Source organism: Schistocerca nitens, chromosome 6, assembly GCF_023898315.1.
Source record: "Schistocerca nitens isolate TAMUIC-IGC-003100 chromosome 6, iqSchNite1.1, whole genome shotgun sequence".
Taxonomy (NCBI): domain Eukaryota; kingdom Metazoa; phylum Arthropoda; class Insecta; order Orthoptera; family Acrididae; genus Schistocerca; species Schistocerca nitens.
The window spans coordinates 200,691,015-200,715,880 of record NC_064619.1 but is presented as its reverse complement, the minus strand read 5'-3'; the positions used below and the strand labels follow the sequence as shown (position 1 = coordinate 200,715,880).

General features: G+C 39.9%; 1 protein-coding gene across 3 annotated transcripts in view; it reads right to left on the bottom strand.

Moving 5' to 3' along the window:
* The window catches only part of LOC126262873 (putative phosphoenolpyruvate synthase), a 381,045-nt gene that overhangs the window by 33,584 nt on the left and 322,595 nt on the right, over positions 1-24,866 (bottom strand). For all 3 annotated transcript variants that reach the window (XM_049959740.1, XM_049959741.1, XM_049959742.1), the window contains 2 exons: positions 17,301-17,528; positions 16,158-16,245 (listed from right to left, as the gene is read on the bottom strand). In XM_049959740.1, coding sequence (XP_049815697.1) covers positions 16,158-16,245; positions 17,301-17,528 — 316 coding nt within the window. The remainder of the gene's footprint in view (positions 1-16,157; positions 16,246-17,300; positions 17,529-24,866) is intronic.

Here is a 24,866-nt window from a genome sequence, read left to right as displayed (position 1 = left end):
AGAAAATCAATTTTGAGAGATAAATAAATACTACAAAATAATAAGTGTTACCGAAAATAAATATTGCAAAATATGTGTTTACAATAAAGAATAGTCAGGATTACAAATGAAGGTTTGGGCATATATCCGCAGTTAACAATACAAGAAATGCTAAACACTGTAGTTCTGGAACTCTTCTATCGTATAAAATGATCCTTGTAATAGGAATTGCCTTAAAGTTTTTTTTTTTTTTCAAACAAGAGCCCATCTTCTACCAAACACTTAATTCTTGAAGGGAGTGCGTTAAAAATCTTACAGCCAGTGAAATGGACTTCTTCTGTACTATACTTAGATTTGCCTGTTCATAGTGTCTATCATGTTTTCTTCTCACCGCTGATTCAAATGTGGCACAAGACAGGCTGGGCCACGTGAATTTCCCACATGTCACAGGAGTTCCTTGCACTGTCATAACATTACTGAGTTGCTGTTTAAAAATGGATTTTTCTTTCCTTATGAAGCACATCAAAGAGAATATGTATTGCACAGTGGATGTAAGGATTCCAAGTTTCTTAAAAAGATTCCTGCATGTGGCTCTAGGATGGACTCCGCACATGATCCTTATGGCTCTTTTTTGTGCACACAGTACTTTTTTTAGCCAGTGGTTGATTTCTCCAAAATATAATTCCATATGCCATAATGGCATGAAAATAACCATAATAGAGTGACTCCATGAGTTACATACTTCTATAAGAAGAAACAATGCATAATGCATAAGTTGCTGAACTCAATCTTTTGCATTGATCCAGCATGTGGTTTGAACAGTTCAGTTTGCTGTCAATATGCAAGCCTAGGTATTTTGAGGTATCCACCCTGGTTATCACCTACTCACGTATTTTTACTACTGTTTCTTCATCTTTGAATGTTGTGTGGAACTGAACATAGTTTGTTTTAGTGTAAGAAGAAAGGCCATTAATGTTAAGCCAGTTCACTGTTTCACTAATAATAAGGTATTGAGAAAATACAATAAATGAAGCAGAGCATTCAGAAACTTTGGGTATGCACACTGATAAGAAACTGTATTGATTTCTCATCCACATAAGACACATAGATAAGCCTATTAAATTTCTACAAAATATCAATTTTATTGACTATAGGATGCTTGATTTTCCTTTGAAAAATTGCCTCTAAATTCAGGTGTGTCTTATACTTAAAATTAACATAAAAATGTCCAGTATTTGATTTGAAATTCCCAGCAGTCTTAAAAAGTCCATATATTCAATGTAACATGAAACTTATCTCTGCCTGGCAACATTGGATTCGTGGTGTTGATAGGTCACATTGCCCCGTAAAGCATGATCTTTGAACTCTTAACTGCTCTGATGAGCTGCCATGTCAATGTTTCAGTCAGCGTTTGTACCTTGTACAGTGTACACGAGTATCTTTCTTTGTGTTGAAATACGGAAATGTATGTATGTATAGACATTTATGGGAACAGTTTGTTGCATATACAGTTATCCGTATTCCCATTTCCCATATTGGTGACCCCAAAGTTTCTACGTCTTCCGAAACTTCCTCGCCGGCTGTGGAGAATCAACAGGTTTTATGTTCGACGCCATGGCTGCCTCACCCAATGTTTTACATGAGGATTTGGAGGCTCAGCTACTACTACCAGGCCACTCCAATCCCCTGCCAACAGTTGTTTCGCTGCTAGCAGACAGTGATTCATGACCTACAATGATGTTAACCTCAAATTTTGCAGCTCTACAATGGCCGAGTGTTACGCCATTACCTCAAACAATGGACTCGGGTTTTGTATCACTGGACTGTGCACACCAACATGTGAAAGGTGAAGTGGACGATTTCCAGAATCGTGTAATGATCGATCACTTGTGTAGTCTTCAAAGGGACACTCAGATACCATGCTCAGGCACTTACGCTCGTTGTTCCATTTCCGTCGCGATATGTGACTTGGTTCACGAGTGCTCCACCCTCGTGGACAAGATTGTGACCTGCATCACTAATCTACTGTCAGAGTGCAATGCAGCGGCGCAACTCCATCGGCAAAATGACGAGTTGAAACAACGCATTGCTCACACTTTCGACGAGCTCACTGTGGCTCGTACCTCGCTGCTGCAACTGCAATCCACAGATCCTTCACCTGATCGAGCTTCATCAGCAGACACCAGCATGGACACTCATCAGGTTAGCTCAAAAACATTCATTGCATGTGATGATTTGCGTTCAGTGATCTCTGCACCTGCTACACGGCTGCTACATGCAGTGCCATGTGTTTCGAAAAGTGCTTCTAATGACAGTTGCACGCACGATGCGAACATGCCCACCGCACAGGCAGCCACCCTGCATGTTGGTAAACATTCCCCCTCTCTAGTGCGCCAACCATGAGATTAAGTGGCCATCGCTGTTCCCCGCGCGATGCCAACGCCTCTCTTGCCCGCGCCGGTTACTCAAGGCAAAGCTTACAACAGACAGTCGCTGCGCACTCCGATCTGTTCTGTGCTGTGCGTGCAGCCTACCTCCCCAAACAAGTGCACGCCGCACTCACATAATAGGCATGTGATTTTCTTGTTGCCTTTTCTCACTTGCACTATTGGCTATGCCTTATTGCACCCCACTTGTCCCAAAACTTCATGTCAGAACGTTACTCAACCTCGTGTGCAGTTCTCAGTCTCTTCCATCACTGACAGAATGACGCACAAGATAATTACCACTGCTGGCCCTCCTATTAGGCACAAGGTTAGATGCCCCAACCCCATTAAGTTGCGCATGGCCCAGAAGCAAATTAACGAACTTCTGGAGGCAGGCATTCAACAGCCATTGGACAGCAATTGGTCTTCACTGATTCACCTCCTCACTAAATACGACAATTCTTTTCCAATGTGTGGTGATTACAGATGCTTAAACACTCATACCATCATGGACAATTACCCAATGACGAACATAAACGATTTCATCTATATGTTATCGGGAGCCACAATCTTCAGTGTGATTGACTGTGTACATGCCTGTCACCAGATACCCATAGCGCCTAAAGACATTCCAAAGACTGCTACCATCATGCCGCTCAGTATGTTCCAATACAACTTCATGCCATTTGGTTTAAAGAATGCGGCACATATGTGACAACATTTCATTGACTCAATCTTATGAGAGTTCAAGTTCTGCTTTGCATTGCTGGATGACATCCTCATTTTCAGCAAGTTGACTGAGGACCATGAAGTTCATTTATCCCAGGTCCTCCAGACCTTGAACTCCAAAGGTGTCGAGGTCAACAAAGATAAATTCCAATTGTGCCAGTCTTCTGTGACATTTTTGGGTTACACCGTCTCTGCAGACGGAATACAGCCTCCCAAATACCGCGTGCAGGCTGTCACGTCATTCCCACCCCTGGCTATGTACAAAGAACTTTGATATTTCCTGGGTACTATGAATTACTACTACCGACGTCTACCTTCTGCTGCCATCATGCAGGCCCCACTGACAGACTTGCTGTCTGGTAAACAAACTTTGGGCTTTAAGCCAGTCTGTTGGACTGAACCTATGCTATAGGCCTTCAGGGCTCTAAAGACAGCGTTAGCTCACTCCGTTGTACTCACCCACCCCAATCCGTCTGCCGAGTTGTTCATCACTACGGACGCCAACGACATCACGTTCAGGGCAGTTTTACAGCAACGCAAAGGAGACATGGTTTCACCCCTTCATTTCTTCTTGAACAAACTGTCAATGGCACAGAAGAAGTATTCCACTTTTGATAGAGAACTTCCGGCGGTCTATGAAGCCGTCAAACACTTTCGCTCTGACATTGAGGGCCGTTCTTTCTTCATCCTTACTGACCACAAACCACTGGCAGATGCCTTCTGCAAACCTCCTGAGGACAAACCCCCTCGATGTTTCCGCCACTTTGACCTGGTCTCTCAATTTACTACAGATGTACACTACATCAAAGGCGTGGAAAACATCCCCACACTGATTTCTTTTTATGGGTCAATACTGTCTCACGCATCATTGATTTATCCAACCTCAACGCTCTCCAGGCCTCTGATGAGGAATCTCAAGCTCTCCTCTTGGATCATCAGACATCGCTTGTGTTTACCAAAGCCAAGTACACCGGCATTTCAGACAAAGTATGGTGCGACTCTTCTACCAACACTCTACGGCTGTTGCTCCCTTCCATGTTGCACCAACAAGCCTTCGACGGCTCACATAGCCTCACCCGCCCTGGGGTTCGTGCCACCACACGCCTCATCACCGAGCATTTTGTTTGGAAAAATGTGATGTGAAGCATGACTGTCAAATCTGGACATGTGGATGCATTTCCTGACAACGCAACAAAATTGAACGGTACACCTCTCCCCCCCTTGGCAAGTTTGACATTCCACAAGGACATTTTCGTCTTGTACACGGCCACAGATATATCCTCTCCACAATCAACCACATGTCTCGTTGTGTGGAAGCTGCTCCTTTACCCAACATCACAGCAGAAACCTTGGCCAAGGGATTCTACTCATCATGGATCACTAGATTTGGTTGCCCGTCCACCATCACCACTGACCAGGGTCGACAGTTTGAGCCTGCATTCAGGTGCCATGACTGCCTCTGGTCTGAGGGGCTTCCTTGGGTGTTACTCGGCCTCCGATTGACCTTTAAACATGACTTACAGGGAACCATCTCTGAATTCATTTTCAGCGAGAACTTATCCTGCCTCAAGCACCTGAGGATTTCCCCACCTCCCCAGACTTTATTAGTAGAATGCGCACCCACTTTAGACACGCACGGCTACAGCTGCCTGTCAGTCATTCCCCGTCGGACACTTACGTGCCAACCACACTCAACACATGCTCCCACATTATGCTCAGGGATGATTCCGCTAGACAACCCCTGCAACTCCCATACCTCGGCCCCTTTGAAGTACTCCGGAGGGGCGAGACGACGTTTGACATTATGGTTAAATATAATTAAGGCTGGCAGCCATGCATTATCTGCAAGGTCTCCATGATATTAACTTCCAACAAGGTAACTCAACATGGTTCATTACAGGTATGTCTGACTGTTGCCGTAGCCAGCATGTTCTCTACATCTCTCACCCACTGTACACATCTGGTCATGGGTTGCTGTGAGACTAACATGCCACCACTCGTGAGCCATTACAATTGGTGAATTCTGCCATAAAATTGAAGCTGCATATAACAGTGTACCATTCTGTCATTCAACCTCAGTTTGACATGATGCTCAGCTGGGTTGGAGTCATTATTTATGTCTGCAGTGGAACCACTTTTTGCTAAAATTCATACCCTGTATACCCAGATGACCTAGACATTTAATCATGTGTTCTTCCTACTATACTGTATACACACAATAAGTAAAATTATGAAACTTCCTGGCAGAGTAAAACTGTGTGCTGGATCGAGGCTCAAACTCAGGACCTTTGCCTTTCGTGGGCGAGTGCCCTACTGACCGAGCTACCTGAGCAGGACTCAAAACCCTTCTTCACAGCTTCAATTCTGCCAGTACCTCATCTACTACCTTCCAAACTTCACAGAAGCTCTTCTGAAAATCTTGCAGAACTAGCACTCCTGGAAGAAAGGATATTGTGGACACGTGGCTTAGCCACAACCTGGGGGATGTTTCCAGAGTGAAATTTTCACCCTGCGGTGGAGTGTGCACTGATATGAAACAAGTAAAATTTCATTATTTCCTGTCCTTCCTGGTGACACATTTTAATAGCCAGAAATGTGAATAAAATCAGCCAAAAGTAAATACAAATAAGCTGCTAATGAGGAAAATTTACAAAACTGTAAATGCAAAATATACTATTGTTTCATATACCCAACATAACAGATTGCATCAGAGGGCTGCAAAATTCAGCAAACACAAAAGCAAAGAATGGTAAAACTACAAGAGAGAGTGATAATGTGCACTGCAAATTTGGAGAAAGTATTCAGAGAACCAAATATATAAATTATTTTCTCATTACATATAGTATATCTGAAATAATAACCTATACAAAAATTATCTGTGCTGTGTTGTTGTACAACAACATATATAAATCAGTTGCATTTTAAATAACAGACTTCCAAGTGCTTAAAAGACTTCACTATTCAGGGCATATTGAAATGTACATAAAATCCAAATAGTATTAAAAAGACATTAGAACTCACCATAGAATTAAAAAAAATAGTTTATAAATAAAAGTAACCATTCATGTATTTCTGTTTCTGAAAGAAAATATGTCTGCTGTTTTTTTTATCCTTTCCTGTTCCAAGTACCCATGACAAATAACATCCTATTGGGAGAAAATATGAAGAGAATGAGTGGTGGTAATGATCAAGATGATTATGGACAAATGGTTTGAGAACCTGTTGGGTTTATGGTGGTTTGTGTTAATACAGGTGTGCTTCAAAACATGACCTCACATTATCAAAATTTGGTTTCAGTGTTAATGACTTATGGATTACCTGTAAAACTACATCCAAAATAGATGTTTGAACAACTTGGATATTAGAAAAGCATATGAAAGCACAAATTATGAAGTATAAATATTTCTGTGTGTTGTGAATGCTATCATTTTTCTTTCACAAATGCAGTCGTTTTTCTTCTACACATAGCGCATATACCAACAGATTTTTGCTTCAGCTTCATCCAATCAGTATTCCTGATTAATGACTTTTGAATAATCTTTCTGCTCGGGTCCTCCTCCCCCTCTCCCAGTCTGATTATAGGCAAATGTCAGGTTGTTGGTTCTGTTACCTTCCATACAAAGACTGGTTTGATGCAGCTCTCAATGCTAGACTATCCTATAGAAGTCTCTTCATCTCTTCAAAACCACTGCACCCTACATCTATTTGAACCTGCTTTCTGTATTCAAGTCTTGTTCTCCCAATACAATTTTTACCCTCTACACTTTCTTCTACTTCCAAACTGAAAATTTCTGGATGCTTCAGGATGTATCCGTTCAACCATTCCATCTTTTAGTCAAGTTGTGCACTAAATTTCTTTTTTTCACCCAATTCAATTCAGTATCTTTTCATTTAGTGCTCTACCTACCCGTCTAATTCTCAGCATTCTTATGTAGTACCACATTTCAAAAGCTTCTATTTTCTTCTTGTATGAACTGCTAATCAACCACATTTCACTTCCATACAAAGCTACACTCCAGAACTTCAGAAAAGTCTTTGTAACACTTAATTGATATTTGATGTTAACAAATTCCTCTTACAGAAATGATTTTTATGCTACTACCAGTTTACATTTTATATCCTCTCTACTGTCACCACCATCAGTTATTTTGCTGCCAAAGTGGTGAAACTCATCTACTACTTTTAGTGCCTCATTTTCTATTCTAATTCTCTTCGTATCAACTGATTTGAGTATGCTTTATTGCTCTTGTTTTATTATTGTTGATCTTCATATAATCTCTTTTGAAGACACTGTCCATTCTATTCAACTGCCCTTGAAAGTTTTTTTCCATAACTGACAGCATTACAATTTCAATGAAAAATCTTAAGTACCTACTTATTCTGCCTGAACCATTATTCCCTTTCTAAAATTCTCCTTGGTTTTCTTCACAGTCTGCTCAATGTACAGTTTGAATAACATCAAGGATAGGCTACAACCTTTTATTCTCCACTCACAACCATTACTTCCCTCTCATGTACTCTGACTTCTACAACTTCAGTAAAGTTTCTGTACAAGTTGTAAAAAACATTTTGCTCCCTGTATTTCGCCTCACTATCTTTAAACCCTCAAAGAGTACAACCCAGTAAAAACTTTATGAAAAGCTTTCTCTAAATCTACAAGTGCAACAAATGTAGGCTTGCCTTTCTTCAACGTGTCCTGCATTATAAATCTTTGTGTCACTACTGCCTCTCATATTCCTATATTTCTCAAGAACACAAACTGATCTTCCCTGAGGTCAGCTTCTACCAGTTTTTCCATTCTTCTGCAAATAATTTGTGCCAATATTTTGCAACCATGACTTATCAAAATAATGGTTCAGTAATATTCACACGTGTGAGGACTTTCCATCTTTGGAACTGGAATAATTACATTCTTCCTGAAGTTTGTCTCATATATCTTGCACACCAGATGGAATAATTGTTCACCTCCTTAGCTGAGTAGTCAGCACAGATGGCTACAATGTGGAGGATTTGATTCCCAGTACTGAGAAGGATTTTTCCCTTGGTGAGAGAATGAGTACAGGATGCACTCTGCCTATGATGCCAATTGGGGAGCTACCTGACTGAGTAGTAGCAGCTCCGTGCCCTAGAAAGTACACAAAATGGCCAGGAGAGCAGTGTGCTGATCACATCTGCCTGATACCAGAAGGCAGAGGTAACTGGTTAATATCCCTTGGGCCTTCACAGTCTAGCGAAGATTTCATTAGATGAAATAATTTTGTCATCAAGGATCTCAATAATTCTGAGGGAATGTCATTTATTCCAAGGGCCTTGTTCCAACTTAGGTCTCTTAGGGCTGTTTCAGATTATTCTCACAGAACCATACATCCCATTTACAGCATGAGGCAGCTAAGACAGGCCACCCCAAATATATCCAAAATGAATAGATACACCAAAGTGCAGCTTTTGCCAAGCTATAGCAGATAATATGGTGAATTTCCTGATGTTCACAAGTAATTTTTATTGTTCATAGTCACCAAATTTGTTTTTTCTAATAGAACTACACACTTTTTTCTGTTGCATCTTAAAGAAGCTTCTAAGAGAACTTCAATGAATTAACATGCATGGGATTTGATCAAATAGCAAAAAGATAACAGCGTTGCAAAACCACTGTTCTGCTGTCAGTATAAGAGGTTCCACAAACATCTGCTCCATTATAGCAAATGTAAGTAAGCACATACTCAGGCATGCTTGGCACCAATTAGCAACATGTTACTGTAGAGCAAATTTGAAGCATGGTGGTGTTTCAGTTTTTATCAACGAAACAGGTAACTTAGAATCTGAAGTGATAGATGTAAGTTTTCTATGTATAAAGCAGTTTTTGAAGTCTCAGAAATAATGATACTAATTCAACTAATAGTTATATCAGTGTACCACTCTCCAAGTAGTAACACACAATTATTTGTAGAAAACCCCAAGAAATTGATAATAAAGCTCTTAAAATATAAAAATGTAGGGTTCTGATATTTGGCTATATTAACATAAATATTGGGTATAAGACCAAACACATGGAGCATCTATTAGACATATTAAGATTGTCAAACTTCTACTGTCTAAATGACAAACCCACCAGGCTCAGGGATTGATTAGATAATACAATACGTAACTTTCAATTAAATAAAACTGAATTTCATACTGTAAACCTCGGAGTATCAGATAATGTAGGGCTGTGGCTTAGACACTTCTAAACAACAAAACAGACAGTTCTTCAACAGAAGTAGGAAGAGTACTCAGGTCAATCAACGAACATAAATTGAATCACTTAAAAACCAATCTGCTAATCATTCAACCCAAAAAATTTTTAATTAGCTGTAGAAAAACTTGACAGATGATATCCCAAATACCACAGAAAACACCCAAAGCAGAACTGGAGTAATAAACCTCAAGAACTGAGAAACTGGATGCCACACCTGTGCGAACTTAGGGAAGAAATGATGGTGCACTATGACAAATAGTAACAGAATGAAGTCAAGAAGAAAGCTTACACAGCAGGAAGAAGGATGAATAGATCAGAAATTAGAGCAGTCAAGAGGAAAGCCAATGACAATTACATACTCAGTTTGACAATTAAATGTAAAGCAGCATGGAAAGTTATCAAATCAGATAAGCTCTGAAAATAAACACAACAACATTCTAATCCAATCACACATATTAAATGCACATGTTACAAATTCTGGCTCAAATAAAAATCTCACTGAAGATGCAAATGAAACTGTTAGTTTTGCTTCCAGCTCTAGATGGTAAGCAACATGACAACTTCTGCCGGACTCCTGTATCCTACAGACAGGTTAGTGAAGCAATTGCCAAACTTAGCAGCTCAAAAGCAGAAGACTTCTATGGACTTTCAAATCATCTAATACAAGGTATAAAGAAAGAAATTCTGTTGCTGCTAACCAGAATCATAAACCAAAGGAATCTTCTCAGATTGCCTAAAAATTACTGTTGTAACACCCATCCATAAGGGAGGTGACAAAGCATCTCCTGATAACCGTCATCCCATTTAACTCATACCAATCATATCAAAAATGATAGAACATTGTACTAACAGATGAACCAGCAATTAAAAAAAAAAAAAAATGACCTACTTAGCTCCTCAGAATATGGTTTCAGACCTCGTCTTTCCACTATCAAAGCAGTTGGGACTATCATCACAAAAATATGTGATACTTTTGAGACTAAGAAAACAACCTGTGCAACTCTTCTAGATTTGAGGAAAGCTTTTGAAACTGTCCCACATAGTATACTTATAAAACGAGCTCCAATACTATGGAGTAGGAGAGGATGCTCTTCAGCTTATTGAGCCATACCTCAGCAACAGAAAGCAGATGGTAACTATAAACAACAGAAGGCCAGACTCATTACCTGTTACAAAAGGTGTTCCACAGGGCTCAGTACTGGGTCTATTCCTGTGCATCATACATACATCAAAAAAAGTTTTGCAACACCTTGGTTCCGAGAATTCTGGAACCTGTACGGAAAATTGGAATAGAGATCAACATAAACATAATTTCTGCCCTTTTTATTGCTCATTAAAATCACACATTGCATGTCGTACCACCATACAGCGAGATCTTCAAAGGTGGTGATCCAGATTGCTGTACACACCGGTACCTCTAATATCCACTAGCATGTCCTCTTGCATTGATGCATGCCTGTAATCATCGTGGCATACTATCCACAAGTTCATCAAGGCACTGTTGGTCCAGATTGTCCCACTCCTCAACAGAAATTCGGCTTAGATTACTCAGAGTGGTTGATGGGTCACATCGTCCATAAACAGCCCTTTTCAATCTATCCCAGGCTTGTTCGATAGGGTTCATGTCTGGAGAACATGCTGGTCACTCTAGTCCAGCGATGTCATTATGCTGAAGGAAGACATTCCCAAGATGTGCGTGATGGGGCCACGAATTGTTGTCCATGAAGACGAATGCCTCGCCAATATGCTGCCGATATGATTGCATTATCATTCAGAAGATAAAACTCACGTATCATACAGCCACTACAGTGCCTTCTGTGACCACCAGCGGCATATGGTGGTCCCACATAATGGCACCCAAAACCAGCAGGTACCTCTATCTTGCTGCAATTGCTGGACAGTTTGTCTAAGGCATTCAGCCTGACTGGGTTGCCTCTAAACACGTCTCCAACGATTGGTTGAAGGCATATGCAACATTCATCAGTGAAGATAACATGATGCCAATCCTGAGCGGTCCATTCTACATGTTGTTGGGCCTGTCTGTACCACGCTGCATGGTGTTGTGGTTGCAAAGATGGATCTCACCATGAACTTCGAGAGTGAAGTCACGCACCGTGAAGCCTATTGCACACAGTTTGAGTCATAACACAAGGTCCTGTGGCTGCACAAAAAGCATTATACAACATTGTGGTGTTGCTTTCAGGGTTACTATGAGCCATAATCTGTAGGTAGTGGTCATCCACTGCAATAGTGGGTGGAATGAACGAGGCATGTCGTCGACAATTCCTGTCTCTCTGTATCTCATCCATGTCAGAACAACATCATTTTTGTTCCCTCCGAGATGCCTGGACATTTCCCTTGTTAAGAACCCTACCTGGCACACAGTAATAATGCAGACATGATCGAACCACGGTATTGACCATTTGGGCATGGTTGAACTAAAGACAACACGAGCCGTGTACGTCCTTGCTGGTGGAATGACTGGGACTGATCGGCTGACAGACCCCTTCGTCTAATAGGTGCTGCTCATGCATGGTTGTTTACATCTTTGGGTGGGCTGAGTGACATCTCTGAACAGTCAAAGGGACTGTGTCTGTGATACAATATCCACAGTCAACGTCTATCTTCAGGAGTTCTGCGAACCGGGGTGATGCAAAACGTTTTTTGATGTGTGTATATATAAACAACTTACCCTCATTTTTACCTTGTACACAGATGATACAACTCTAATCACACAAGTTGATGAACCAAAGGAGCTGCGATGTAATGTAAATGTAGCAATGGACTGATGCACTAACTGATTCCAGGCAAATTATTTAAAAATTAATAAAAATGAAACTGAAGATATTGTTTTCAATTTAAGTGTCCCCAATGAAGATCAAAAGTAATCACTCTGTTAGGTTTTCACATAGATCAGAAACACAGTTCGGTGAGTCATGCAGAATAAAATGTGCTCAAAGCTTTCTTGAGTGATTTGTCTGCTGTACAAACTGAGGAATAATGCAAGCAAAACCATAACAGTTTACGCATATTTTGCAATTTTTCCACTCCCACTGTGCCTATGAACTCTTCTATGGGATATTTACCCCAGCTCAAAAACTGTATTCAGGTGGCAAAAAAAGGGTATAAGACATAGAGTAGCAATGACTCCAAGAGAATCCTGTAAAGTTCACTTCAAGGAGCTCGATATTGTGACAGTCCCAAGCCTCTGTACGTATAGTTGCCTTCTCGGTGTTAAAGAGAATTTAAATAATTTTAACCTTAAGATGTCTGTACATAATCACAAAACCAGAACTAGACAATCAACTAATATACCCTACAGAAAGGTTTACTACAGCCACAAATATCTAGGCCCCAGAGTTTTCAATAGACTCCCAAAAGCTGTCCTTTCTGTTTCCTGTAATGTGTTTAAGAATGTTCTAGTAGAGTGGTTTAAGAAGGAAGCATACTACTCCATAAAAGAGTGTGAGGAATCAGATGTAAGTGACATAATTTTCCAGCTACTGTTGTACTAAGCTGTAATAAATTACTGGTTGAAAGTTTCCTACATATATAATTTTCTCATTATATGTAGCAATGTGTCACTGATGTACATATCAAGAAATTTTTATCTATTTTATATATCTTAGCTTTATATGTAAATAATTACACCACTAACTTGTAAAATGTTCGAAGGTGAATAAATTAAAAAATGGCTGTCATACTAAGTGCTCAAAATGCTGACCTGGAGCATTGCTATTTGCTAGAAAGTGGCTGTGGAGAAACAATACTCCATGCTGAATTTCATCTGGAATTAATGGCAGCACACGCCCATCTTATAAGGCATTTCACTGATTGCCTTATGTCCAGTGGGATGTCTTCGAATAATTGCAGCAGCAGCATATCTTAGGAACTTGAGCTACTTCAATTTACTTACATTCCCATCAATAAAACAGGGAACAATGATGAGGGTCTTGAAAAACATGTACCAAATGTTGATAGACTAAGAGCATTGTGTTTACCCATTTCTTTGAGCAAGTGTAGATTTTCAGTTGATGATAAGTGCATATTATGAAGATTGACTTGTCCATTGTTTGTAAACACTACTTCTTCCTTGAACAAAATTTTGCATAGATATGTTGCATCACATTGTACTTTCCACAGATAACATTCAGAGAACAGTAACCAATTTTGGAAGTCATTATTGCAAAGCTGTAGATGCAGCAAAATGTGAAGAGAATGAAATGCAATGGAATTTAGTGTACAGTGTTCACAGAACATTCATTTAATTGATACATCTCATACTTCTGAGATGCCTCTTGGTGACATTTGCATTGTGGGTTACTGCTGCTAAAATGTTAGTTTAATTTCTTTCATCAATTGCTCTTCTTTTCTTTTTTATTGTTTGCAAAGAGAGATCAATAATGCTTGGCATGATCTGGATACTCTTCAGCATACAGCCGCACCACTGCTCTAGTAGTTTGACAACATTTGTCATAAATAATATTCACTTTATCAACTGTTGTATACATTGTGAATGTATCAATAGCTTTATGAGCGAGTTACATGACAGATACAACAACAGAGCACAGACTGATGGAATTCAAGCAGAGGTAAACAGAAGAACCATACTTGAGTTAAATGTCTGCTTACATTTGGTATAACAGGTCACACATTTGTGGAACCTCTTCTCCTGATGGCAAGACAGTGGTTCGTGGTGCTGTTATCTCATACATGTTATGTCATTGAAGGTCTCTTAATGCTTATATCAAATGCAACAAAAAGTATATAATTCCATTACAAAAAAACAACATTGGCATTGTAATATAAAAATTATTTGCAAACATCAGGAAACTTGGTGAAAACCACACTTTGAGATATTTATTAATTCTTGATGTATTTGGGGTGGCCTGTCTTGGCTGTCTCAACCGGTATAAGGGTGCCTCGGGAGGAGTGTTCAGCATTCATGGATATGACAGGAACAATAGGGCACATGGACATATGCCCTATTCCAAATCATTTTCAAGATAGAACACCTTTAATGTACATAGTTATTGGGCAACAGTGTTCATGATGTGGGCAAGCAGTTCTCCTCATGTATTCACCATTCATTTGTATACCTCAGACTTAATCCAACCCCATAAACAAAAGTCTAGTGCCATAAGTTTGGCCAATCTTGGTGGCCCATTAACTGTACTACCATGAACAATCTAGCACTTATGACAAATGTGCTTGAGATGTCCCCTCACATCTGGGCAGGCTTCATCACGCTGGAAGTACACAGCTGTTCATGTAACCAAAGAAATGTTCTCAGGGTGTTCAACAAATGAATTAAAAAAATGCAAGTAATTATGCCCAGTCATTTGCTCTTCTAAAATGAATGGATCTATCAATATGTTACATGCTGCACAAAACATTGATCAAAAAATGAATGGCAGTATGTGGAGTTTCCTGTGACCATCAATGATTATTATGTGTGTTGTTGTTACTGATTCCATTAATGTAAACATGACTTCATCAGTGAATAGTACTAATGGAAGCAAATCATGACTGTCATTTAAGCAGTGAAAAAATTCAAGTCATAAGACATTGCTGCTAATGTGAAGATTGTCGGCATACTGTATGTGAAATAGGTACAAATTTTCTGCATGTAATTTTAACCACATACGTGTTTGTGGGATGCTGATACTTGCAGAAAGTCACTGTGTGTTGGTAGTAGGACCACACTGCACCAATTCAACAATGTCTTGGTGTTCATGCACAAGTTTTTGAACTATGAGTTCAGAAGAAATTGGGAACTTGGATAAATTCCTGTTCCATTCAGTGTACTGAAAACTCTGGTAAACACTCTACAATAAAGAATGAATATGTCATAAATTGCCAAGGGTATTCTTTGACAGCAGCAGGAGGACTACCATTGTAGAAGCCGTAAACTTACACCATATCTGCAGATTCTTCATTAGTATAGACATATGGTATTTTAGCTAGTGTGTATAAAAACATAGTTAATCATTACTTCTCTCTGATAAATTCACAACCCGTCACACTACTCCACTCACAATACTCCATGTACAATTGCGCATCCAGTGGGATAGTTTAATGGCAGCAAGGCAAACTGAGCAATGAGGTTGAAAGCAGCGAGGTAGGTTGGGCTAGAATAAACCATCAAAGAGGTTAGGTGGGTAATACAGACATGCGCACAGCCCAAAAACAAATGTGCATTAAATATTTTCTCTTGGAGAACATTTCGAATAGGGCATATGTCCATATGAAGATTTTTGCTTCAAATGTGCATTACTGTCATATCCCTGAATATTGACCATTCCTTTTGCGGCACCCTGTACATAAACTCTTTACACGATTTTCCTCCTGTTGGTTTAAATTGGAATGGCAAAGGGCATCTGGTCACAGAAATAAATGTGAAATTTACAACAAGAATATGCCATTTCCATGAATCAACCTTAAGAGAGGGGAATGTCATCCAGAGGAACAAAAAACAGGTTTGTTTTTATTTGTGAAATCACTATCCTTGCATTGATTTCAGATGTCACAGATGACTCCATGTCTACACTGCAGTTTCCTTATCCTACAAGCAAACTTGCCTCACACAGTTCTTCCACAGTCAGAATACATGCATTTAATTGTATTTTTCTGACTTTCCAATGCCATCTATTACCAGCCTACATCAACTTTTATTATTGTTGTGTATTTTTAAACTTTCATTCTTGAAATATATGTAAAACACAATTTTGAATTTTCTTAAGCTAAATAAGACAGAACATATAATCTATTTTTTTTTTAAATCTTACCTCATTAACTGGCACTGGCAGTCCTGAAATAATTTCTGGAAACCTCAACTTCGACCATTTAGGAAAGTGACGTTTTCTCATGACAGCCCTATGGATAAATACAAATGTAAATGAAACTCAAAAACGTTCACTCTGAAAGGAATTATGAATAGGAAATAGTACTTTTCATTTACTTGATATTACATAACACATGATGAGTGGATGTAAAATTAAGTTAGTAGATGTGACTAAAAAAATGTACACAACATATCAAGTGGCAAGTGAACATCCTTTTCGTGGTATTTTTTATAATTTTCTTTTATACATAACAATTACATTACCATTATTACTATTTGTTTGTGTGTGACATTGTTCTAATGTACTGTGTTGCAGAAAAACTAATGATAATTTATTAACGGAGAACCGGTTCTCTCAGTGAAATTTTAAAGCAGATATTGGGAAGTTAAGAGATGCACATCATTATGAAAGTTTCTGACTCTACCTCAAACTAAATATCATGTGGTAAAATAAAATATTCTGAGCTCTTCTACATTACAAAATTCGCCTGTCACATGTGTTTTTGTGACCCTTGTCAAAAATGCACAATACATAAGATCCATTGTCATTATCTTAAAACTACATTAGATTTTCATGAAGCAGCAATGAGTTTTTAAAACTCTGTTTTCACAAAAATAAACCTGCATGTAGTATAGCATTTAAAATTATTTTTATGGGAGAATATTGTTCAAATATGTTCATGTAATATATGTTGAAAGTTAAGAAATTTTGCTTTAAACAAGTACTTGGTAATTCAGCGGAAGTAATACACAGAGGAACTAGAGGAACTTTATTAAAAAAAAAAAAGAGGTGTTGAAAGATGATATATGAACTGAGAAAATACCACAAATAAAATTTATGTATGAATTTAGTATGGTAATTACTAATTTGTGCTGAGCTTACAATTTCTTGACAGTTTTATCCTCAAGTTTATCAACAATACATCTGTTGATTACAGGTATGAGTTATTGAATAATTGTAAGTACCATTGTAGAAGACGTTATTTGACTACAAACCACTGGAACATAAAATATTTGTTTGATGGCAGTTATACATTTAATATGACTATTTCCTAATTTCAGAATGACAAAAATGAAAATAACTTACTTATTGACTATTACTGGATCTCTTGTATTTAAAAGATATCCTAATTCATAGAATGTCATGTAAAATACCAGTTCTGCATCTGGTAACCTGCTTTCCTTTACCATAAGTTGTCCCAGCTCACGGAATGCTAATCTAAATTGGTGCAATACTTTAATGACACATGCTTTTGTTGTCTCACGGATTGCTACTGATTTTTGGCACCATGGTAATAGCCAGCTGAGGATTTTCCTGCAATAAAAAAGGTTGTTTATACAAAAGTAATTTTATTATTACTATAAAACTTAAACATGTGTGGGGTTACTAGACCCCCACTGGGCGCCTCCCCAGGTGGCAGATAGGGGAACACTCACCGGATATGACGGGTACGAGGGAAATAAAATACCCAGGGTGGACGTGTGGCTAGGACATGTCACTGAGCCATAGAGAAGGCAACGTTCCTAGGGCTAGACCCCCAAATACAAGGTCTCTGGTCCTTCAGGTTGGGGGTTGTGCAGAGGGCTACCTCCACTCTCATAGAAAACAAGATCTGGTCAGGATACTCTTCATGTGCCCCAGAAACAGTCTTAATTGGAACAGAACTCAGAAACGAAAACCAGACTTAATATTTGGAACATGGAATGTAAGAAGTTTGTTCAGGCTGGGAAGCATGCAAACTCTAGTCAGCCAACTAGAAAAATACACACTACAAATTGTAGCACCGCAGGAAATCAGATGGCCAGGAACAGGGTCTGTAAGAACAAGTACAAGAAGTATTCTACATGGAGATTGTGGTGACCACCGAGAATTTGGAACAGGCTTATATGTTAGTAGCACAGTGCAAAACTTGATAAAAGAATTCAAATACATAATTAACAGAATTTCATACATAACAATTGGTGGACAAAGCACAGATGTGACGTTTCTTAAAGCACATGCTCTTTATGAAGACAGAGATGAACTCATGAAAGAAGAATTCTAAATATATGACTCACAGCCAAACTATAATATCAAAATAATACTTGAGGATTTCAATGCTAAGGTAGGAAGAGAGACAACTTACAGGTCTGTCATTGGATATGTCAGTTTACATAACAAAAAGTAATGACAGTGGTAACCATTTGATTACATTCGCTACAGATCTCAACTTATGCATATCTAGTACCATGTTCCCCCATAAAAATATTCGTAAGGGGACATCGATATCACCTGATAGCCAAACTGCAAACCAGACAGATCATGTATGTATCGAAAAACGTTTTGCAAATTGGATCAAGAACGCCAGGTCATACAGAGAAGCAGACTATGACAATGATCATTTCCTAGTAACAGCTAAAATGACAGTAAAATTTAAGAAAGTCACAAAGACAATGACCAAAAGAGTAATCTATAATGTAAATATGTCAAAGGAATCAGAAAGAAAGGAGCAGTTTGTAACAGAACTAGATGGGAAGATAACAAATGTGGAGCAAATGGAGTCTGGTCACAATAACATAAATGAAGACTGGACAAAAATTAAAATCACCCTGAATGAATCAGCCTCAAAAGTTTTGGGAAAATGGAAAAAATCTAACCAGGTATGTTTCAACCAGATATGTGAAAGAAAAATTGAGGAATAAAGGAGAGTTAGAAAGGAGTGGTTAGAAAACATGAACAATATACAACTAAAAGAGAACTTTACTTGAATAAGGAAAGAAACATCAACAGTTCTTAGACAAGAAGAAAGGAAATATTACAGTGACATACTTAATGAGGCAGAGGAGGAGGATCTCTCTCACCACAGGACTAGACAAATGTATCACAAAATGAAGAAATGTACAAAAAATTATGTAAAGAAAGAACAGTTGATTAAAGATGAAAAGGGAAGAATACTAGTGAATGGAAAAGAGATAGGCCAAAGATGGGCAGAATATTTCTCCCAGCTCCTAAATTCTGAAGACCCCACAGAACTTCTTCCTTTTGAGTCCCCACAAACTGCGGACACAGAAGTGACTACTCCCACTGAATATGAAATTGCATAAATACTCAAAAAAAATTAAAAAACAACAAAGTGGCCAGAGAAGACCAAACTGTTGCAGAGCTCATAAAAAATGGAGGACCTGACCTTGTAAGAACCATGACAAGCCTCATACAGAAGGTCTGGGAGCCATAAAGTCTCCCTAAAGATAAGAAAATGGCCATCATCTGTCCATTACTGAAAAATATTAACCCCCTGGTATGTGACAGTTATAGAGGAATATCTCTGCTACATGTCAGTAGTATCCTAAATAGGATACTACCACTTGACGAAGAAGCTTTAGGAGACTACTAATGTGGGTTGAGATGCAACAGATCAACAGTGAACCACCTATTTACCCTATGTCAAACAATGGAGAAATGCTGGGAATATAATATAGACATGCACATGCTCTTCATTGACTTCAAAAAATCCTATGACAGCCTACATAGGGGTACTATAATCAGAGTACTAAAGGAATTTCAGTTTCCATCCAAAATAATCCACTTGGTGGCAATGTGCCTAGAACAAACACTCTGCAAAGTGCAGATAAGTACCGGTCTATCAGAACAGTTCGAAGTTCGAACCGGCCTCAGACAGGGAGATGCCCTTCCCCCTATATTATTCAACCTTGTGCCAGAAAAAATAGACTGGGAATTTATGAAAATTGACCACATTAGTATACCCCTAGACAACATGTCAATGACTCAACTGGCATACATGGATGATATAATCCTAGTCAACGGAAGTAAAGAACAGCTCAGAAAAATGGCAGGCTCGTACTGCAAGATTGCCAATAGAGCAGGCCTGCAAGTCAGTGAAGATAAGACAGAATGCATGGTTCCGAGCAAGTCAGCGAGAGGTGGGGACCTGCTCACAGCGGACAGTATCCAATTCAAAAGGTCAAATACTTTCAGATACCTTTGTAGTCTCTGCGGTGATCAGAACCACTGTGAAATTGAAATAAATGCAAGTATTGTCGGAGGCAACAGAACATACTTTATCCTACAGGATGTGCTGAAGAAAAGATCCCTGTCAAGAAATTTTAAGATCAGGCTGTACCAAAGTATGATGATTATGCTAATGGTTATGCATGGTTGTGAAAGCCTCACCTTTAGGAGAACAGATGAGGAGAAACTAGTTTTCAAATGAAAAATCCTCCAAAAAAAAAGAAAAAAAGCTTTATGCACAGCCTGACATTATAAAAAGAATAAGAAGAAGAAGGTTGACCTTGGCTGGACATGTAGCAAGGATGAATGGAGGGAAGATACCCCATGATGTGATTCTGGGAGCTGTAGCTGGAAGGAGGTACCAGGGGTGACTGCGGACAAGATGGAAGGACAATATTGACAAGGACACCAAGGACATGGGACTAGGAGCAGGTGAGTGGTGACAGGAGGCTCGCAATTGGGAACAATGGAGGAGGAGTGTGGAGCAGGTGTATGGTCACTAAGGCCCAAACCACGGATAAGTAAGTAAGTATAAAACTTAAAATGCAGTGATGTTTAGTAGTGACGAGTTTGTGCCTGTGGTGGCCCATCAGTGCATACTCTATAGCAGTGGTAGTAAAATGGCCATTATCACTTGTTATGGGCATTTTACATCGGAGAAATTAGGTTAGGAGCATCCTGAGTTTTTTTTGTTGGTGGTTCTATCAACTATCACCAGATAAAAATATGCACAAATTTAATTTTATAAAGTGAATATAATGAGACATGGCAGATGAAACAATTATATTTGTTTTCAATATGTTTTGATACTATGTTTGATTATCATACATGAATTTCCTTGCTGCCTGTAGTGTCTGTTTATTAATAGTATTATGTGTGAAGTCATAGTCTATACAAGAAACCCTTGTATAACCCACAGTTAAGGATATTTTAACACTTCTAATTTTGTTTATATTAGCATGCAGTAATTTTATTACTGAATGAATACTGTCACATTATTTGAAACTTCCATTCTGACATAATTTCATGCCTCAAGTTAGTCATATTTATCTTCTAAAAGAAGTTGTGACTTATATCATTGGCGAAGCTATGATGGTGGTAGTCACTGTGTGTCACTCATGTAAATTCACTCTTTGACTGACATATGGCAATGAAACTCTGTTGAATTTCGTCTGCGTTGTAGAACAGGTGAATGTATAAATGTTGTTTTATGTTGCTGTAACAACTATCTGCTGAAAAGGCTATTTGGTTATTTGATTGACATGGTTTCTCAAAATGGTTGTAGGTAAGCATGTGATTCATCATGTTCACAAATATGTTACTATATGGCAATTATTATTTAACAAGTGTCTGTTTATTGATTGATTTATTCATTGACACAGTGTAATTTACATAAATGTATGTGTTGACGGAAGTTGCTTCAGTTCAAATAACTCTGTACATTCAAACCATTGTTAGCTAATCTTGTATGCATTCAATCAGTAAATGTTATTCTATCATGTAATTCCAGGCATTTGAAAATGGCAGTAACACAAATAAAAGTTACAAATTCAGCCAGCTCTGGTATCAGAAAACTCTTAGTGCATGAGGATCTACAAGCAACAAAAATATTGTAAATAGTCTACTTCAATGGAGCCTGATTATTGTGCCATGGTAAAAACAATTCCATTCAGTAAAGAGGTTTTGTTGGGAACTCCACAGTTTAGACAATTTGTGAAAAAGACTGTGTGGCATCGATAGTTCATATCGACCACAAAACTTAATATCTGTGAACTCTAAGTGCTCTGTTGAGCCTCCATCTTAACTTTACTTTAGTCAGTTCTTTGTTATACTTCATTCTGTACAGACGCAATGGCAAGTGTAAATATATGCGAGCTACGACATACACGGGAATTAAGTTTCCTATATCCTGATTACCGATCCCGTTCCCATAGTGGTGACCCCGCACTTCATTCATGTTTCGTGTCTTCTGCACAGGTGTTTATGCAACAGGTTAAATGCGCTACTCAATGACCACGCCAAACAATGCTTTGTTCAAAGATGTGGAAGCACAACTCCGCTCACCGAGTTTCGTCGTTTCTTCGGCAATGGCATAGTCATCATTTACGCACAGCAATTCGTGTTCTCAACCAATGATGTGTGCTAATCTCATTAGTTTTCAATGGTCGACAACTATGCCATTAGAGTGAACAATGGACTCAGGCTTCACGTCACTTGATTATGCCCATCCAACAGTGAAATGCGATCTGAACAATATTTCGAATTGTGTCTCTTCAAATAGAGTGTTTCAAGAACAAAGTGATCTCCATTTGAACACATGTTTAGCCACCCACCAGCATGCTACGTCAGTTACTGTCGGGCCGTGTACAATGCCGTGCACATGGTGTTCCAGTTGCGTCTAATTTACATCCATAATTCAGTGTTTCGCGTAACATGGACCCCTTACCTTGCCTCAGTGGCCTGCCATGTGCACTACAGGCATGTTATGCATCAGACATTTTCCACATGGGTGGCGTTCATGAACCTCCCCCCCCCCCATCCCCCTCCCCCTCCCCGCTCATCACCTCACTTGCGGAGGTCCCCGGTTCTGGTTGCTCAACCGCCTGCTGCTCCCACGTCAATCAAATCAAGATTCTCTACGAAGAGCACTTGGGGGAACGTGCCCCCTCACAACTCTGGTGCCACGTTCGATTGCTTGTGAATGAGTATACCATGCCTGACGCCACGTTATGGGCTGTGTGGTCTGCCAAACTACCTACTGATCTACAGATCCATCGATTACCACACTTGTTTGAGTCCATCGGCTAAAGCCTATGCATCGCTGACCAGTTGTATTTGCTGCTGCAGCAACATCCGCCAGTTCATTCCACACCATTCGTCAGCACAGCCGACCCTGCATACCAACCTTCGGCTGGCTGAGGCAGAGGCAAGGGTCACTCTGCCATCACCTTGTCTACTTCTCCTGGCAGTGTCAGCTCAGTCTCGCTGCTGTCTGAGCACTCCAGGATCGCCCATGCACCTTATGTACCAGTCTATTTACTGGAACAAATCAACGAGGACAAGCCACCCCCACTGTCGCAGTCTCCACATCCTCACCCCACTCACTCTTTCTGTTGGTACCCTGAAGTGTTCAACGATGACGCCAAGAAGTGCAGGTTGCCATGCCAACACCCAAATGCCGACCGCAGGAACTAAGAGACACCGAGTCCTGCGGCGAACCTAACAGGCGTCCTCTTACATTACACTCCGTTTGCTCATCCGCCTGACCGAGTGGTCGTCTCTATGTGACTGACATTGCATCATGTCTAGATTTTCTGGTCGGCACTGGTGCTGACGTGTCAATCATACCTACTTCGATGGCTCCTCCCGCTTCTTCACAGACAAAGTCACTTCTACGAGCTGTCAATGTGTCGACATTACCTACCTCAGGCTCAGTAAAGGTTACAGTGACCCCATCTCCTTCTCTATGTTTTCTGTGGACATTCTACACTGCCGACATCGATGAACCAATCCTCGGTATGGATTTTTTGTCTCATTACGAACTATCTCCGAAAGTTGTACAGGGTTCAGTGCTCCACCATCCTACAAACACTCACATATCGTGCACCCGCACATATGTCCAACACTCTGTTTCCACCGCAGCATACAATATCATAAGCGAGTGCTCCACCCTCGCGGACAACATTGTGACCTGCGTTACCAACATACTGTTTGAATTCGGACTGCAGACCATGGCTTCACCATCTAAACAGTCGCAGTCAGACTCTGCAGACGATCCATCCATGATCGAGAACAAAGACGTGCTCCCATCAACCTCACCGCACACCTCTTCCGCTGAAGACTGTTCACCACCATTCACTGGTTTCCCAACCTCGCCCCCAGGTTTCACCCTGTGCAGGTTTCATGCCCTGATCTCCAATGTTAGAGACACACACACCTACTATCAGTTTGTCCTGCAGCATGCCGCTGCACCGAGTGAACGACATTTCTATAGTGCTTATTCTTTTGACAGATACTGACGTCCTGCCATTGGACGGTCCCTTACAAGTCAACATTGCACACAACCTCAGATTCCTGCATGAATGTGACTAAGCATCTCTACGTGCTTTCATTTCTACGGATGGCTCGGTCCACTTAAGGGCCACACATGCCTCCACCACACCATTGACTGCCCCGCCTGCTTACTCCCAGGCCAGCCACCATCTCATCCAGCCACAGTAGCTGACTGACTACGAAGTGGACCTGCCTCTTGCCGCTCTGCTTGCACAACCCACATCGTTCGAGATGGAAGTACCTGTAGTGCGCCTGCCTGTGCGCATGATTTCCACCGATGACGATGCCCACATGCCCTCACCCTTGGACATCTGTAGTACTTCTTACTGCGGAGGGGGGTGGGGGATGGGGGTTGTGTGGCGTTGATAGTTCGTATCGACCGTGAAACTTATTATCTATGAACTCTAAGTGCTCTGTCAAGCCTCCATCTTAACTTTACTTTAGTCAGTTCTTTGTTATACTTCATTCTGTATGGATGCAGTGTCAAGTGTATATACATATGAAATATGACATATATGGGAATTAAAATTTCTATATCCCGATTACTGATCCCGTTTTCATAACTGGATTCATTTTGCCAGTTCTGATCTG